Source organism: Coregonus lavaretus (assembly GCF_964263955.1).
Source record: "Coregonus lavaretus genome assembly, chromosome: 28".
NCBI classification, from domain to species: Eukaryota; Metazoa; Chordata; class Actinopteri; order Salmoniformes; family Salmonidae; genus Coregonus; species Coregonus lavaretus.
In genome coordinates this window covers 42,186,554-42,204,392 of record NC_140015.1, presented here as the reverse complement: position 1 = coordinate 42,204,392, position 17,839 = coordinate 42,186,554, and the positions used below count along the sequence as shown (strand labels likewise).

Sequence of the window (17,839 nt, the reverse complement as noted above, 5' to 3'; positions counted from 1 at the left end):
ATACTGTACTGTAGCCTATACTATACTGTAGCCTGTACTATACTGTACTGTAGCCTATACTATACTGTAGCCTGTACTATACTGTACTGTAGCCTGTACTATACTGTAGCCTATACTATACTGTACTGTAGCCTATACTATACTATACTGTAGGCTATACTGTACTGTAGCCTATACTGTACTGTAGCCTATACTATACTGTAGCCTATACTATACTGTAGCCTGTACTATACTGTAGCCTATACTATACTGTAGCCTATACTATACTGTAGCCTATACTATACTGTACTATACTGTACTATACTGTAGCCTATACTATACTGTAGCCTATACTATACTGTAGCCTATACTATACTGTAGCCTATACTATACTGTAGCCTATACTATACTGTAGCCTGTACTATACTGTAGCCTATACTATACTGTAGCCTATACTATACTGTAGCCTATACTATACTGTACTATACTGTACTATACTGTAGCCTATACTATACTGTAGCCTATACTATACTGTAGCCTATACTATACTGTAGCCTATACTATACTGTAGCCTGTACTATACTGTAGCCTATACTATACTGTAGCCTATACTATACTATACTGTAGCCTATACTATACTGTAGCCTATACTATACTGTAGCCTATACTATACTATACTGTAGCCTATACTGTACTGTAGCCTATACTGTACTGTAGCCTATACTATACTGTAGCCTATACTGTACTATACTGTAGCCTGTACTATACTATACTGTAGCCTATACTATACTGTACTATACTGTACTATACTGTAGCCTATACTATACTGTAGCCTATACTATACTGTAGCCTATACTATACTGTACTATACTGTACTATACTGTAGCCTATACTATACTGTAGCCTATACTATACTGTAGCCTATACTATACTGTAGCCTATACTATACTATACTGTAGCCTATACTATACTAGCCTATACTGTACTGTAGCCTATACTATACTGTAGCCTATACTATACTATACTGTAGCCTATACTATACTGTAGCCTATACTGTACTGTAGCCTATACTATACTGTAGCCTGTACTATACTGTACTATACTGTAGCCTATACTGTAGCCTATACTATACTGTAGCCTATACTGTACTATACTGTAGCCTATACTATATTGTAGCCTATACTATACTGTAGCCTGTACTATACTATACTGTAGCCTATACTATACTGTACTATACTGTACTATACTGTAGCCTATACTATACTGTAGCCTATACTATACTGTAGCCTATACTGTACTGTAGCCTATACTATACTGTAGCCTGTACTATACTGTAGCATATACTATACTGTAGCCTATACTGTACTGTAGCCTATACTGTACTATACTGTAGCCTATACTATATTGTAGCCTATACTATACTGTAGCCTGTACTATACTGTAGCCTGTACTATACTGTAGCCTGTACTATACTGTACTATACTGTAGCCTATACTATACTGTAGCCTGTACTATACTGTAGCCTGTACTATACTGTAGCCTGTACTATACTGTAGCCTATACTATACTGTAGCCTATACTATACTGTAGCCTATACTATACTGTAGCCTGTACTATACTGTAGCCTGTACTATACTGTAGCCTATACTATACTGTAGCCTATACTATACTGTAGCCTATACTATACTGTAGCCTGTACTATACTGTAGCCTATACTATACTGTAGCCTGTACTATACTATACTATACTGTAGCCTATACTATACTGTAGCCTGTACTATACTATACTGTAGCCTATACTATACTATACTGTAGCCTATACTATACTGTAGCCTATACTATACTATACTGTAGCCTATACTATACTGTAGCCTGTACTATACTGTAGCCTATACTATACTGTAGCCTGTACTATACTATACTATACTGTAGCCTATACTATACTATACTGTAGCCTATACTATACTGTAGCCTATACTATACTATACTGTAGCCTATACTATACTGTAGCCTATACTATACTGTAGCCTGTACTATACTGTAGCCTATACTATACTGTAGCCTGTACTATACTGTAGCCTATACTATACTGTAGCCTATACTATACTGTAGCCTGTACTATACTGTAGCCTATACTATACTGTAGCCTGTACTATACTATACTGTAGCCTATACTATACTGTAGCCTGTACTATACTGTAGCCTATACTATACTATAGCCTGTACTATACTGTAGCCTATACTATACTGTAGCCTGTACTATACTGTAGCCTATACTATACTATAGCCTGTACTATACTGTAGCCTATACTATACTGTAGCCTGTACTATACTGTAGCCTATACTATACTATAGCCTGTACTATACTGTAGCCTATACTATACTGTAGCCTATACTATACTGTAGCCTGTACTATACTGTAGCCTATACTATACTGTAGCCTGTACTATACTATACTGTAGCCTATACTATACTGTACTATACTGTACTATACTGTAGCCTATACTATACTGTACTATACTATACTATACTGTAGCCTATACTATACTGTACTATACTGTACTATACTGTAGCCTATACTATACTGTAGCCTGTACTATACTGTAGCCTATACTATACTGTAGCCTATACTATACTGTAGCCTATACTATACTGTAGCATATACTATACTGTAGCCAATACTATACTGTAGCCTATACTATACTGTAGCCTATACTATACTGTACTATACTGTAGCCTATACTATACTGTAGCCTATACTATACTGTAGCCTGTACTATACTGTAGCCTATACTATACTGTAGCCTATACTATACTGTAGCCTATACTATACTGTAGCCTATACTATACTATACTGTAGCATATACTATACTGTACTGTAGCCTATACTGTACTATACTGTAGCATATACTATACTATACTGTAGCCTATACTATACTGTAGCCTATACTATACTGTAGCCTATACTATACTGTAGCCTATACTATACTGTAGCCTGTACTATACTGTAGCCTATACTATACTATACTGTAGCATATACTATACTATACTGTAGCCTATACTATACTGTAGCCTATACTATACTGTAGCCTATACTATACTGTAGCCTGTACTATACTGTAGCCTATACTATACTATACTGTAGCCTATACTATACTGTAGCCTATACTATACTGTAGCCTATACTATACTGTAGCCTATACTATACTGTAGCCTATACTATACTGTAGCCTATACTATACTGTAGCCTATACTATACTGTAGCCTATACTATACTGTAGCCTATACTATACTATACTGTAGCCTGTACTATACTATACTGTACTATACTGTACTATACTGTAGCCTATACTATACTGTAGCCTATACTATACTGTAGCCTATACTATACTGTAGCCTATACTATACTATACTGTAGCCTGTACTATACTATACTGTACTATACTGTACTATACTGTAGCCTGTACTATACTGTAGCCTATACTATACTGTAGCCTATACTATACTGTAGCCTATACTATACTATACTGTAGCCTATACTATACTGTAGCCTATACTATACTGTATCCTATACTATACTGTATCCTATACTATACTGTAGCCTATACTATACTGTAGCCTATACTATACTGTACTATACTGTACTATACTGTAGCCTATACTATACTGTAGCCTATACTATACTGTAGCCTATACTATACTGTAGCCTATACTATACTGTAGCCTATACTATACTGTACTATACTGTACTATACTGTAGCCTATACTATACTGTAGCCTATACTATACTGTAGCATATACTATACTGTAGCCTATACTATACTGTAGCCTATACTATACTGTACTATACTGTAGCCTATACTATACTGTAGCCTATACTATACTGTAGCCTATACTATACTGTAGCCTATACTGTACTGTAGCCTATACTATACTGTAGCCTATACTGTACTATACTGTAGCCTATACTATACTGTAGCCTATACTATACTGTAGCCTATACTATACTGTAGCCTATACTGTACTATACTGTAGTCTATACTATACTGTAGCCTATACTATACTGTAGCCTATACTGTACTATACTGTAGCCTATACTATACTGTAGCCTATACTATACTGTAGCCTATACTATACTGTAGCCTATACTATACTATACTGTAGTCTATACTATACTGTAGCCTATACTATACTGTAGCCTATACTGTACTATACTGTAGCCTATACTATACTGTAGCCTATACTATACTGTAGCCTATACTATACTGTAGCCTATACTATACTGTAGCCTATACTATACTGTAGCCTATACTATACTGTAGCCTATACTATACTGTAGCCTATACTATACTGTAGCCTATACTATACTGTAGCCTGTACTATACTGTAGCCTGTACTATACTGTAGCCTATACTATACTGTAGCCTATACTATACTGTAGCCTATACTATACTGTAGCCTGTACTATACTGTAGCCTGTACTATACTGTAGCCTATACTATACTGTAGCCTATACTGTACTATACTGTAGCCTGTACTATACTGTAGCCTATACTATACTGTAGCCTATACTATACTGTAGCCTATACTATACTGTAGCCTGTACTATACTGTAGCCTATACTATACTATACTGTAGCCTATACTATACTGTAGCCTATACTATACTGTAGCCTATACTATACTGTAGCCTATACTATACTGTAGCCTGTACTATACTGTAGCCTGTACTATACTGTAGCCTATACTATACTGTAGCCTATACTATACTATACTGTAGCCTATACTATACTGTAGCCTATACTGTACTATACTGTAGCCTATACTGTACTATACTGTAGCCTATACTATACTGTAGCCTATACTATACTGTAGCCTATACTATACTGTAGCCTATACTGTACTATACTGTAGCCTATACTATACTGTAGCATGTACTATACTATACTGTAGCCTATACTATACTGTAGCCTATACTATACTATACTGTAGCCTATACTATACTGTAGCCTATACTATACTGTAGCCTGTACTATACTGTAGCCTATACTATACTGTAGCCTATACTGTACTATACTGTAGCCTATACTGTACTATACTGTAGCCTATACTATACTATACTGTAGCCTATACTATACTGTAGCCTATACTGTACTATACTGTAGCCTATACTATACTGTAGCCTATACTGTACTGTAGCCTATACTGTACTATACTGTAGCATGTACTATACTATACTGTAGCCTATACTATACTGTAGCCTATACTGTACTATACTGTAGCCTATACTATACTATACTGTAGCCTATACTATACTGTAGCCTATACTGTACTATACTGTAGCCTATACTGTACTATACTGTAGCCTGTACTATACTGTAGCCTATACTGTACTATACTGTAGCCTATACTATACTGTAGCCTATACTATACTATACTGTAGCCTATACTATACTGTAGCCTATACTGTACTATACTGTAGCCTATACTGTACTATACTGTAGCCTATACTATACTGTAGCCTATACTATACTATACTGTAGCCTATACTATACTGTAGCCTATACTATACTGTACTATACTGTAGCCTATACTATACTATACTGTAGCCTGTACTATACTATACTGTAGCCTATACTATACTGTAGCCTATACTATACTGTACTATACTGTAGCCTATACTATACTGTAGCCTATACTATACTATACTGTAGCCTATACTATACTGTAGCCTATACTATACTGTAGCCTATACTATACTATACTATACTGTAGCCTATACTGTACTATACTGTAGCCTATACTATACTATACTATACTGTAGCCTATACTGTACTATACTGTAGCCTATACTATACTGTAGCCTATACTATACTATACTATACTGTAGCATATACTGTACTATACTGTAGCCTATACTATACTATACTGTAGCCTATACTGTACTATACTGTAGCCTATACTATACTGTAGCCTATACTATACTGTAGCCTGTACTATACTATACTGTAGCCTATACTATACTATACTGTAGCCTATACTATACTGTAGCCTATACTATACTATACTGTAGACTATACTATACTATACTGTAGCCTGTACTATACTGTAGCCTATACTATACTATACTGTAGCCTATACTATACTGTAGCCTATACTATACTGTACTATACTGTAGCCTATAATATACTGTAGCCTATACTATACTATACTGTAGCCTATACTATACTGTAGCCTATACTATACTATACTGTAGCCTATACTATACTGTAGCCTATACTGTAGCCTGTACTATACTGTAGCCTATACTGTACTATACTGTAGCCTATACTATACTGTAGCCTATACTATACTGTAGCCTGTACTATACTGTAGCCTGTACTATACTGTAGCCTATACTGTACTATACTGTAGCCTATACTATACTGTAGCCTGTACTATACTGTAGCCTATACTATACTGTACTATACTGTAGCCTATACTGTACTATACTGTAGCCTATACTATACTGTAGCCTATACTATACTGTAGCCTATACTATACTGTAGCCTATACTATACTGTAGCCTATACTGTACTGTAGCCTATACTATACTGTAGCCTATACTGTACTATACTGTAGCCTATACTATACTGTAGCCTGTACTATACTGTAGCCTATACTATACTGTAGCCTATACTGTACTATACTGTAGCCTATACTATACTATACTGTAGCCTATACTATACTATACTGTAGCCTATACTGTACTATACTGTAGCCTATACTGTACTATACTGTAGCCTATACTATACTGTAGCCTATACTATACTGTACTATACTGTAGCCTATACTATACTATACTGTAGCCTATACTATACTATACTGTAGCCTATACTATACTATACTGTAGCCTATACTATACTGTAGCCTATACTATACTGTAGCCTGTACTATACTGTAGCCTATACTGTACTATACTGTAGCCTATACTGTACTATACTGTAGCCTATACTATACTGTAGCCTATACTATACTATACTATACTGTAGCCTATACTATACTATACTGTAGCCTATACTATACTATACTGTAGCCTATACTATACTGTAGCCTATACTATACTGTAGCCTGTACTATACTGTAGCCTATACTCTACTATACTGTAGCCTATACTATACTATACTGTAGCCTGTACTATACTGTAGCCTGTACTATACTGTAGCCTGTACTATACTGTAGCCTATACTATACTGTAGCCTATACTATACTGTAGCCTATACTATACTGTAGCCTATACTATACTGTAGCCTGTACTATACTGTAGCCTATACTCTACTATACTGTAGCCTATACTATACTATACTGTAGCCTGTACTATACTGTAGCCTGTACTATACTGTAGCCTGTACTATACTGTAGCCTGTACTATACTGTAGCCTGTACTATACTGTAGCCTATACTATACTGTAGCCTATATTATACTATACTATACTGTAGTAATTACCATGCTTCAATGAACCAAGGTCAGAATCATCTCTGATGCAGAAACCATTCTACATGGTAGTTACCAGGCTTCAGTGAACCAAGGTTAGAATCATCGTAAGAATTGATGAGCTAGTATGTTAGCAAGCTGTTCTTAATTACATTTATCATTTTTTTGCCCTGTTGGTTCTATTTAAAATGTTTTATTTTTGGGATGTTTAAAGCCCAATGTCTCTGTAATGTTTAAAGCCCAATGTCTCTGTAATGTTTAAAAATAAGCCCAATGTCTCTGTTAAGTTTTAAAGTTATATAAATGCTGTGTAAAATCCCAATATCTGTGGAATGTTGTGTTGCAGACGTTGGGGAGGACCTACTGAGCATGTGCCAGAAGAACGTGATTTTAAACAGACACCTGATGGAGCCTGCAGGTGAGAGAACATTTGTTACGTTTGCCCAGGGCTGCGGGCAAACGTGTGGCCAGCTGGCATTTGCCCCAGCAATTTTCAATCAGGTCGGGCAGCGCCTCACCACTTTTCATATAGTTTAATAAAAAATATTCATGCAAAGGTTTAAGATGAGGGACAAAGTCATGTTTTTTTAGACTGATTTGCCTCATGAATTGTCAACTCGTGGTTGTATTTTTCTTGACAAACCAGATTCCCAGAAATCACAGTTCACAGTGGCACGCACTAAAGAATAGGGCTATTTATTTAGCCAACTTGACAACATTTACATTTTACATTTTAGTCATTTAGCAGACGCTCTTATCCAGAGCGGCTTACAGGAGCAATTAGGGTTAAGTGCCTTGCTCAAGGGCACATCGACAGATTTTTCACCTAGTCGGCTCGGGGATTAGAACCAGCGACCTTTCGGTTACTGGCACTACGCTCTTAACCACTAAGCTACCTGCCGAGTCTAGACACAAGCAAAAACTCTTAACAGAAATGTTGCAGCAGCCTACACCAAACCATTACCAGTCTGACATGCTGTATGGGATCAAAAGGAGATGGTTTTACCAGTCTGACATGCTGTATGGGATCAAAAGGAGATGGTTTTACCAGTCTGACATGCTGTATGGGATCAAAAGGAGATGGTTTTACCAGTCTGACATGCTGTATGGGATCAAAAGGAGATGGTTTTACCAGTCTGACATGCTGTATGGGATCAAAAGGAGATGGTTTTACCAGTCTGACATGCTGTATGGGATCAAAAGGAGATGGTTTTACCAGTCTGACATGCTGTATGGGATCAAAAGGAGATGGTTTTACCAGTCTGACATGCTGTATGGGATCAAAAGGAGATGGTTTTACCAGTCTGACATGCTGTATGGGATCAAAAGGAGATGGTTTTACCAGTCTGACATGCTGTATGGGATCAAAAGGAGATGGTTTTACCAGTCTGACATGCTGTATGGGATCAAAAGGAGATGGTTTTACCAGTCTGACATGCTGTATGGGATCAAAAGGAGATGGTTTTACCAGTCTGACATGCTGTATGGGATCAAAAGGAGATGGTTTTACCAGTCTGACATGCTGTATGGGATCAAAAGGAGATGGTTTTACCAGTCTGACATGCTGTATGGGATCAAAAGGAGATGGTTTTACCAGTCTGACATGCTGTATGGGATCAAAAGGAGATGGTTTTACCAGTCTGACATGCTGTATGGGATCAAAAGGAGATGGTTTTACCAGTCTGACATGCTGTATGGGATCAAAAGGAGATGGTTTTACCAGTCTGACATGCTGTATGGGATCAAAAGGAGATGGTTTTACCAGTCTGACATGCTGTATGGGATCAAAAGGAGATGGTTTTACCAGTCTGACATGCTGTATGGGATCAAAAGGAGATGGTTTTACCAGTCTGACATGCTGTATGGGATCAAAAGGAGATGGTTTTACCAGTCTGACATGCTGTATGGGATCAAAAGGAGATGGTTTTACCAGTCTGACATGCTGTATGGGATCAAAAGGAGATGGTTTTACCAGTCTGACATGCTGTATGGGATCAAAAGGAGATGGTTTTACCAGTCTGACATGCTGTATGGGATCAAAAGGAGATGGTTTTACCAGTCTGACATGCTGTATGGGATCAAAAGGAGATGGTTTTACCAGTCTGACATGCTGTATGGGATCAAAAGGAGATGGTTTTACCAGTCTGACATGCTGTATGGGATCAAAAGGAGATGGTTTTACCAGTCTGACATGCTGTATGGGATCAAAAGGAGATGGTTTTACCAGTCTGACATGCTGTATGGGATCAAAAGGAAATGGTTTTACCAGTCTGACATGCTGTATGGGATCAAAAGGAGATGGTTTTACCAGTCTGACATGCTGTATGGGATCAAAAGGAGATGGTTTTACCAGTCTGATCAACTGGCCTACCGAATACAGCCTGCTGTGGCCCTGTCCTTTCTGACAGGGTAAACCAACCGCTAACCTTATCTATTTATAGCCCTTTTATTTGTGTTAGGAGAAAATCATTTAAGGTCATCAAATGTGGTTTATATTCAAACTTCAGCTAGCTAGGCTACCTAGACATGGTTAATCCAACCTAGACATGGTTAATCCAACCTAGACATGGTTAATCCTACCTAGACATGGTTAATCCTACCTAGACATGGTTAATCCTACCTAGACATGGTTAATCCAACCTAGACATGGTTAATCCTACCTAGACATGGTTAATCCTACCTAGACATGGTTAATCCAACCTAGACATGGTTAATCCTACCTAGACATGGTTAATCCTACCTAGACATGGTTAATCCTACCTAGACATGGTTAATCCAACATTATGAACTGGAAAATCTATCAACACAATAGTGATGACAGACTGTGTGATTCACCTTTTTAATTACAGATGCGAAGGCGTACATAATGCAACCCTGCATACAGCCAGCTCAGCCCTGTTAGTTCTATTGTGCAATCACAGTTGTTGTCTCTGTGTCTGTACAACCCTGTTAGTCTTTACATGGAATTCATATGAACAAGTGCAAGATTGCTGCAGTTCGACAGAGTTTTCATCCTCCCTAGGACCAGGAGTTTTTCCAGCAGTTTTATAAAACCCATATGACCTGATTTTAGAAAAATGCTGGTCCCATCATAGCCCATATAAAACCGTTTTACAATTTATTAATCCCGGTCATACCCTACAGGGAACAGAGTTTTACCTGGTTAGGTGATAGTATTGAGTATTATAGTGTTGTCTCTTTAACAGGTGGGGAGGTGATAGTATTGAGTATTATAGTGTTGTCTCTTTAACAGGTGGGGAGGTGATAGTATTGAGTATTATAGTGTTGTATCTTTAACAGGTGGGGAGGTGATAGTATTGAGTATTATAGTGTTGTATCTTTAACAGGTGGGGAGGTGATAGTATTGAGTATTATAGTGTTGTATCTTTAACAGGTGGGGAGGTGATAGTATTGAGTATTATAGTGTTGTCTCTTTAACAGGTGGGGAGGTGATAGTATTGAGTATTATAGTGTTGTATCTTTAACAGGTGGGGAGGTGATAGTATTGAGTATTATAGTGTTGTCTCTTTAACAGGTGGGGAGGTGCGAGTACGTCTACTGGACTGGCTCAGACACGATCTCTGCACAGGTGGGTAGGCTACACACACACACACAGACAAACAAACACACACACAAAGAGACACACACACACACAGACAAACAAACACACATAGAGAAACACACACACCATGTTAAACCATGGTCTCTCTGCTGATCTCTCCTCCTTTTCTCAATTCATCCCTTGTTTCAGACACTGATGCAGAGTTTGGATGGACGGAGGATGAAGTGGCAGATCTCCATGACAACACAACGGTTATCATCGCGGCTGATGGTAAGACAGGTGGGATCAGGTGTTGATCAGGTGGGTTCAGGTGTTTATCAGGTGGGATCAGGTGTTATCAGGTGGGTTCAGGTGTTTATCAGGTGGGATCAGGTGTTTATCAGGTGGGATCAGGTGTTTATCAGGTGGGATCAGGTGTTTATCAGGTGGGATCAGGTGTTATAAGGTGGGATCAGGTGGGTTCAGGTGTTATCAGGTGGGATCAGGTGTTTATCAGGTGGGATCAGGTGTTTATCAGGTGGGATCAGGTGTTTATCAGGTGGGTTCAGGTGTTATCAGGTGGGATCAGGTGTGACCCTACTGATCTACCTATATGCTGTAGGTATCTAATGTAACCTTACTATTGAGTTGGGATTTCCCCCTGCAAATTCACTAGCACTCAGAGCAGAGCTAGAGATGCTGAACACAGGTATGGTGCTGAATGATCTCTATGGAATATTAATGGAATAAATGGTGCTTTATTTTGTGATTTATTCCAGTGTGCTATGATGACGATCTGACAGACGCGCTGTTCCGAACTCTGTACAGAATCTGTAACAACCTCCATCTCCCCTGTACTACATACCTGTCTATAGAGAAGAGGTAACATACCTGTACTACAGGGCATTCAGAAAGTATTCAGACCCCTTGACCTTTTCCACATTTTGTTACATTACAGCCTTATTCTAAAATTGATTAAATTGTTTTTTTCCCTCATCAATCTACACACAATACCCCATAATGACAAAGCAAAAACAGGTTATTCGAAATGTTTGCAAATGTAAAGAAAATTATAAACGGAAATATCACATTTACATAAGTATTCAGACCCTTTACTCAGTACTTTGTTGAAGCACCTTTGGCAGCGATTACTGCCTCTAGTCTTCTTGGGTATGACGCTACAAGCTTGGCACACCTGTATTTGTGGAGTTTCTCCCATTCTTCTCTGTAGATCCTCTCAAGCTCTGTCAGGTAGAATGGGGAGTGTCACTGCACAGCTATTTTCAGGTCTCTCCAGAGATGTTAGATCGGGTTCATGTCCGGGCTCTGGCTGGGCCACTCAAGGACATTCAGAGACTTGTCCCGAAGCCACTCTTGCGTTGTCTTGGCTGTGTGCTTAGGGTCGTTGTCCTGTTGGAAGGTGAACCTTAACCCCAGTCTGAGTTCCTGAGTTCTCTGTACTTTGCTTCATTCATCTTTACCTCCATCCTGACTAGTCTCCCAGTCCCTGCCGCTGAAAAACATCCCCACAGCATGATGCTGCCACCACCATGCTTCACCGTAGGGATGGTGCCAGTTTTCCTCCAGACGTGACGCTTGGCATTCAGGCCAAATCTTGGTTTCATCAGATCAGAGAATCTTGTTTCTCATGGTCTGAGAGTCCTTTAGGTGCCTTTTGGCAAACTCCAAGCGGGCTGTCATTTGCCTTTTACTGAAGAGTGGCATCCGTCTGGCCACTCTACCATAAAGGCCTGATTGGTGGAGTGCTGCAGAGATGGTTGTCCTTCTGTAAGTTTATTCCATCTCCACAGAGGAACTCTGGAGCTCTGTCAGAGTGACCATCAGGTTCTTGGTCACCTCCCTGACCAAGGCCCTTCTCCCCCGGTTGCTCAGTTTGGCCGGGCGGCCAGCTCTAGGAAGAGTCTTGGTGGTTCCAAACTTCTTCCAGTTAAGAATGATGGAGGCCACTGTGTTCTTGGAGACCTTCAATGCTGCAGACATTTTTTGGTACGCTTCCCCAGATCTGTGCTCTACGGACAATGGTTGAGAGAATGCCAAGAGTGTGCAAAGCTGTCATCAAGGCAAATGGTGGCTACTTTGAAGAATCTCAAATATAAAATACATTTTGATTTGTTAAACACTTACATTGGTTACTACATGATTCCATATGTATTATTTCATAGTTTGTATGTCTTCACTATTATTCTACAATGTAGAAAATAGTAAAAATAAAGAAAAAGCCTTGAATGATTAGGTATGTCCAAACTTTTGACTGATACTGTGTGTATATACAGTGAGGGAAAAAAGTATTTGATCCCCTGCTGATTTTGCACGTTTGCCCACTGACAAAGACATGATCAGTCTATAATTTTAATGCTAGGTTTATTTGAACAGAGACAGACAGAATAACAACAAAAACATCCAGAAAAACTCATGTCAAAAATGTTATAAATTGATTTGCATTTTAATGAGGGAAATAAGTATTTGACCCCTCTGCAAAACATGACTTAGTACTTGGTGGCAAAACCCTTGTTGGCAATCACAGAGGTCAGACGTTTCTTGTAGTTGGCCACCAGGTTTGCACACATCTCAGGAGGGATTTTGTCCCACTCCTCTTTGCAGATCTTCTCCAAGTCATTAAAGGTTTCGAGGATGACGTTTGGCAACTCGAACCTTCAGCTCCCTCCACAGATTTTCTATGGGATTAAGGTCTGGAGACTGGCTAGGCCACTCCAGGACCTTAATGTGCTTCTTCTTGAGCCACTCCTTTGTTGCCTTGGCCGTGTGTTTTGGGTCATTGTCATGCTGGAATACCCATCCACGACCCATTTTCAATGCCCTGGCTGAGGGAAGGAGGTTCTCACCCAAGATTTGACGGTACATGGCCCCGTCCATCGTCCCTTTGATGCGGTGAAGTTGTCCTGTCCCCTTAGCAGAAAAACACCCCCAAAGCATAATGTTTCCACCTCCATGTTTGACGGTGGGGATGGTGTTCTTGGGATCATAGGCAGCATTCCTCCTCCTCCAAACACGGCGAGTTGAGTTGATGCCAAAGAGCTCGATTTTGGTCTCATCTGACCACAACACTTTCACCCAGTTCTCCTCTGAATCATTCAGATGTTCATTGGCAAACTTCAGATGGGCCTGTATATGTGCTTTCTTGAGCAGGGGGACCTTGCGGGCGCTGCAGGATTTCAGTCCTTCACGGCGTAGTGTGTTACCAATTGTTTTCTTGGTGACTATGGTCCCAGCTGCCTTGAGATCATTGACAAGATCCTCCCGTGTAGTTCTGGGCTGATTCCTCACCGTTCTCATGATCACTGCAACTCCACGAGGTGAGATCTTGCATGGAGCCCCAGGCCGAGGGAGATTGACAGTTATTTTGTGTTTCTTCCATTTGCGAATAATCGCACCAACTATTGTCACCTTCTCACCAAGCTGCTTGGCGATGGTCTTGTAGCCCATTCCAGCCTTGTGTAGGTCTACAATCTTGTCCCTGACATCCTTGGAGAACTCTTTGGTCTTGGCCATGGTGGAGAGTTTGGAATCTGATTGATTGATTGCTTCTGTGGACAGGTGTCTTTTATACAGGTAACAAGCTGAGATTATGAGAACTCCCTTTAAGAGTGTGCTCCTAATCTCAGCTCGTTACCTGTATAAAAGACACCTGGGAGCCAGAAATCTTTCTGATTGAGAGGGGGTCAAATACTTATTTCCCTCATTAAAATGCAAATCAATTTATAACATTTTTGACATGCGTTTTTCTGGATTTTGTTGTTGTTATTCTGTCTCTCACTGTTCAAATAAACCTACCATTAAAATTATAGACTGATCATTTCTTTGTCAGTTGGCAAACGTACAAAATCAGCACGGGATCAAATACTTTTTTCCCTCACTGTGTGTGTATATATATATATATATATATATATATATATATACACTGTATATTCTAGATTTATGCTAAATGTAAAAAATAAATCCAGCTCATGTGCCACATCTTGTCATTTAGTCTTTGTGTAATGATGTGTGTGTGTGTGTGTGTGCGCGCGTGCTTGCCTACTTGTGTGTGTGTGTGTGTGTGTGTGTGTGTGTGTGTGTGTGTGTGTGTGTGTGTGTGTGTGTGTGTTCCCCAGGCTGAACTTCACTCTGAGACACCTGGACGTATCCTGCGAGGCCTACAACCATTTCCGCAACTGTCTGTGTGAGATGCAGGAGCTAAGGGACGGCCGGACATGCTTCACAGTGGAGCAGGTCACCCCCTCCTTCCCACAGTGCCTGCTGTATGAGCGCATAGAGCAGCTGGTGAGAAACACACTTTACTGAACCTAGAAAACCCCCACCCAACACAATGTTTATAGTACTATATCCTAAACCCCTACCCAACACAATGTTTCTAGTACTATATCCTAAACCCCTACCCAACACAATGTTTCTAGTACTATATCCTAAACCCCTACCCAACACAATGTTTCTAGTACTATATCCTAAACCCCCACCCAACACAATGTTTCTAGTACTATATCCTAAACCCCTACCCAACAGAATGTTTATAGTACTATATCCTAAACCCTACCCAACACAATGTTTCTAGTACTATATCCTAAACCCCTAACCAACAGAATGTTTATAGTACTATATCCTAAACCCCTACCCAACACAATGTTTCTAGTACTATATCCTAAACCCCTACCCAACAGAATGTTTCTAGTACTATATCCTAAACCCCTACCCAACAGAATGTTTATAGTACTATATCCTAAACCCACCCAACATAATGTTTCTAGTACTATATCCTAAACCCTAACCAACACAATGTTTCTAGTACTATATCCTAAACCCACCCAACAGAATATTTCTAGTTCTATATCCTAAACCCTAACCAACAGAATGTTTCTAGTACTATATCCTAAACCCCTACCCAACAGAATGTTTCTAGTACTATATCCTAAACCCCTACCCAACAGAATGTTTCTAGTACTATATCCTAAACCCCTACCCAACAGAATGTTTCTAGTACTATATCCTAAACCCCTACCCAACAGAATGTTTCTAGTACTATATCCTAAACCCCTACCCAACAGAATGTTTCTAGTACTATATCCTAAACCCCTACCCAACAGAATGTTTCTAGTACTATATCCTAAACCCCTACCCAACAGAATGTTTCTAGTACTATATCCTAAACCCTAACCAACACAATGTTTCTAGTACTATATCCTAATCCCCTACCCAACAGAATATTTCTAGTTCTATATCCTAAACCCCTACCCAACAGAATGTTTCTAGTACTATATCCTAAACCCCTAACCAACAGAATGTTTCTAGTACTATATCCTAAACCCCTAACCAACAGAATGTTTCTAGTACTATATCCTAAACCCCTACCCAACAGAATGTTTCTAGTACTATATCCTAAACCCTAACCAACAGAATGTTTCTAGTACTATATCCTAAACCCCTACCCAACAGAATGTTTCTAGTACTATATCCTAAACCCCTACCCAACAGAATGTTTCTAGTACTATATCCTAAACCCCTAACCAACAGAATGTTTCTAGTACTATATCCTAAACCCCTAACCAACATAATGTTTCTAGTACTATATCCTAAACCCCTACCCAACAGAATGTTTCTAGTACTATATCCTAAACCCCTACCCAACAGAATGTTTCTAGTACTATATCCTAAACCCCTACCCAACAGAATGTTTATAGTACTATATCCTAAACCCTACCCAACAGAATGTTTCTAGTACTATATCCTAAACCCCTACCCAACAGAATGTTTCTAGTACTATATCCTAAACCCCTACCCAACAGAATGTTTCTAGTACTATATCCTAAACCCCTAACCAACAGAATGTTTCTAGTACTATATCCTAAACCCCTACCCAACAGAATGTTTATAGTACTATATCCTTATATTTCTAGTACACTGTGGGATTGTGGGCTCCATTTAACAAACCTAACACAATTGTAAATCTACTAAGCTAACACAAAGGTAAATCTACCTAACACAATGGTAAATCGAACAAAATGGTAACTCTACAAAGCTAACGTAAGGGTAAATCGAACAAAATGGTAACTCTACAAAGCTAACGTAAGGGTAAATCGAACAAAATGGTAACTCTACAAAGCTAACGTAAGGGTAAATCGAACAAAATGGTAACTCTACAAAGCTAACACAATGGTAAATCTACTAAGCTAACACAAAGGTAAATCTACCTAACACAAAGGTAAATCTACCTAACACAATGGTAAATCTACAAAGCTAACACAATGGTACATCTACAAACCTAACACAATGGTAAATCTTAGCGCTGGCGGAAGCACTATAGGTCCAGGGCGGGTGTCTGAAATAGTTTAGCTATTTTCACAGCGGGAATTATGAGCGCAGGAGATGGCGGTGGCGCGAAAGGGCTGGGTTTTGATGAATAAGTTGTAGGTGTGTCAAGGCATGACCCCTCACTGGCCAATCAGAACGTGCTCCATGGCTAAATATATGGTTGCTTCAAGTTGGGTATTTACGGTCTTTTATGTATTGTGTTGTCATCAACTCCAATTCCGATGTTAGACATTCTCTTTTTCCAGGAGTTGTGGAAAGTGACAGCGGTGCCTGTCTAACCCCCTCGGAGGAGCTGACCTGCTCCTACACCTGCACCTTGACCTGCTCCTACACCTGAGACATGGAGTTTTCTGATCTTAGACCTAGTGTTTTCTGAACCTCTTGTGGTCAGTGTTGATAAAGTATTGATACAATATAGAGATTATTTATATACAGTACCAGTCAAAGTTTGGACACACCTACTCATTCAAGGGTTTTTCTTTATTTTTTACTATTTTCTACA

At 39.2% G+C, this 17,839-nt stretch overlaps 1 protein-coding gene across 3 annotated transcripts in view; it reads left to right on the top strand.

Moving 5' to 3' along the window:
* The window catches only part of LOC311103583 (methyltransferase-like protein 22), a 27,702-nt gene extending 9,863 nt beyond the window's left edge, over positions 1-17,839 (top strand). For all 3 annotated transcript variants that reach the window (XM_084145174.1, XM_084145176.1, XM_084145175.1), the window contains exons 7-12: positions 7,798-7,869; positions 10,987-11,040; positions 11,203-11,283; positions 11,772-11,874; positions 15,126-15,294; positions 17,583-17,839. In XM_084145174.1, coding sequence (XP_084001300.1) covers positions 7,798-7,869; positions 10,987-11,040; positions 11,203-11,283; positions 11,772-11,874; positions 15,126-15,294; positions 17,583-17,615 — 512 coding nt within the window. In that variant the 3' untranslated portion in view covers positions 17,616-17,839. The remainder of the gene's footprint in view (positions 1-7,797; positions 7,870-10,986; positions 11,041-11,202; positions 11,284-11,771; positions 11,875-15,125; positions 15,295-17,582) is intronic.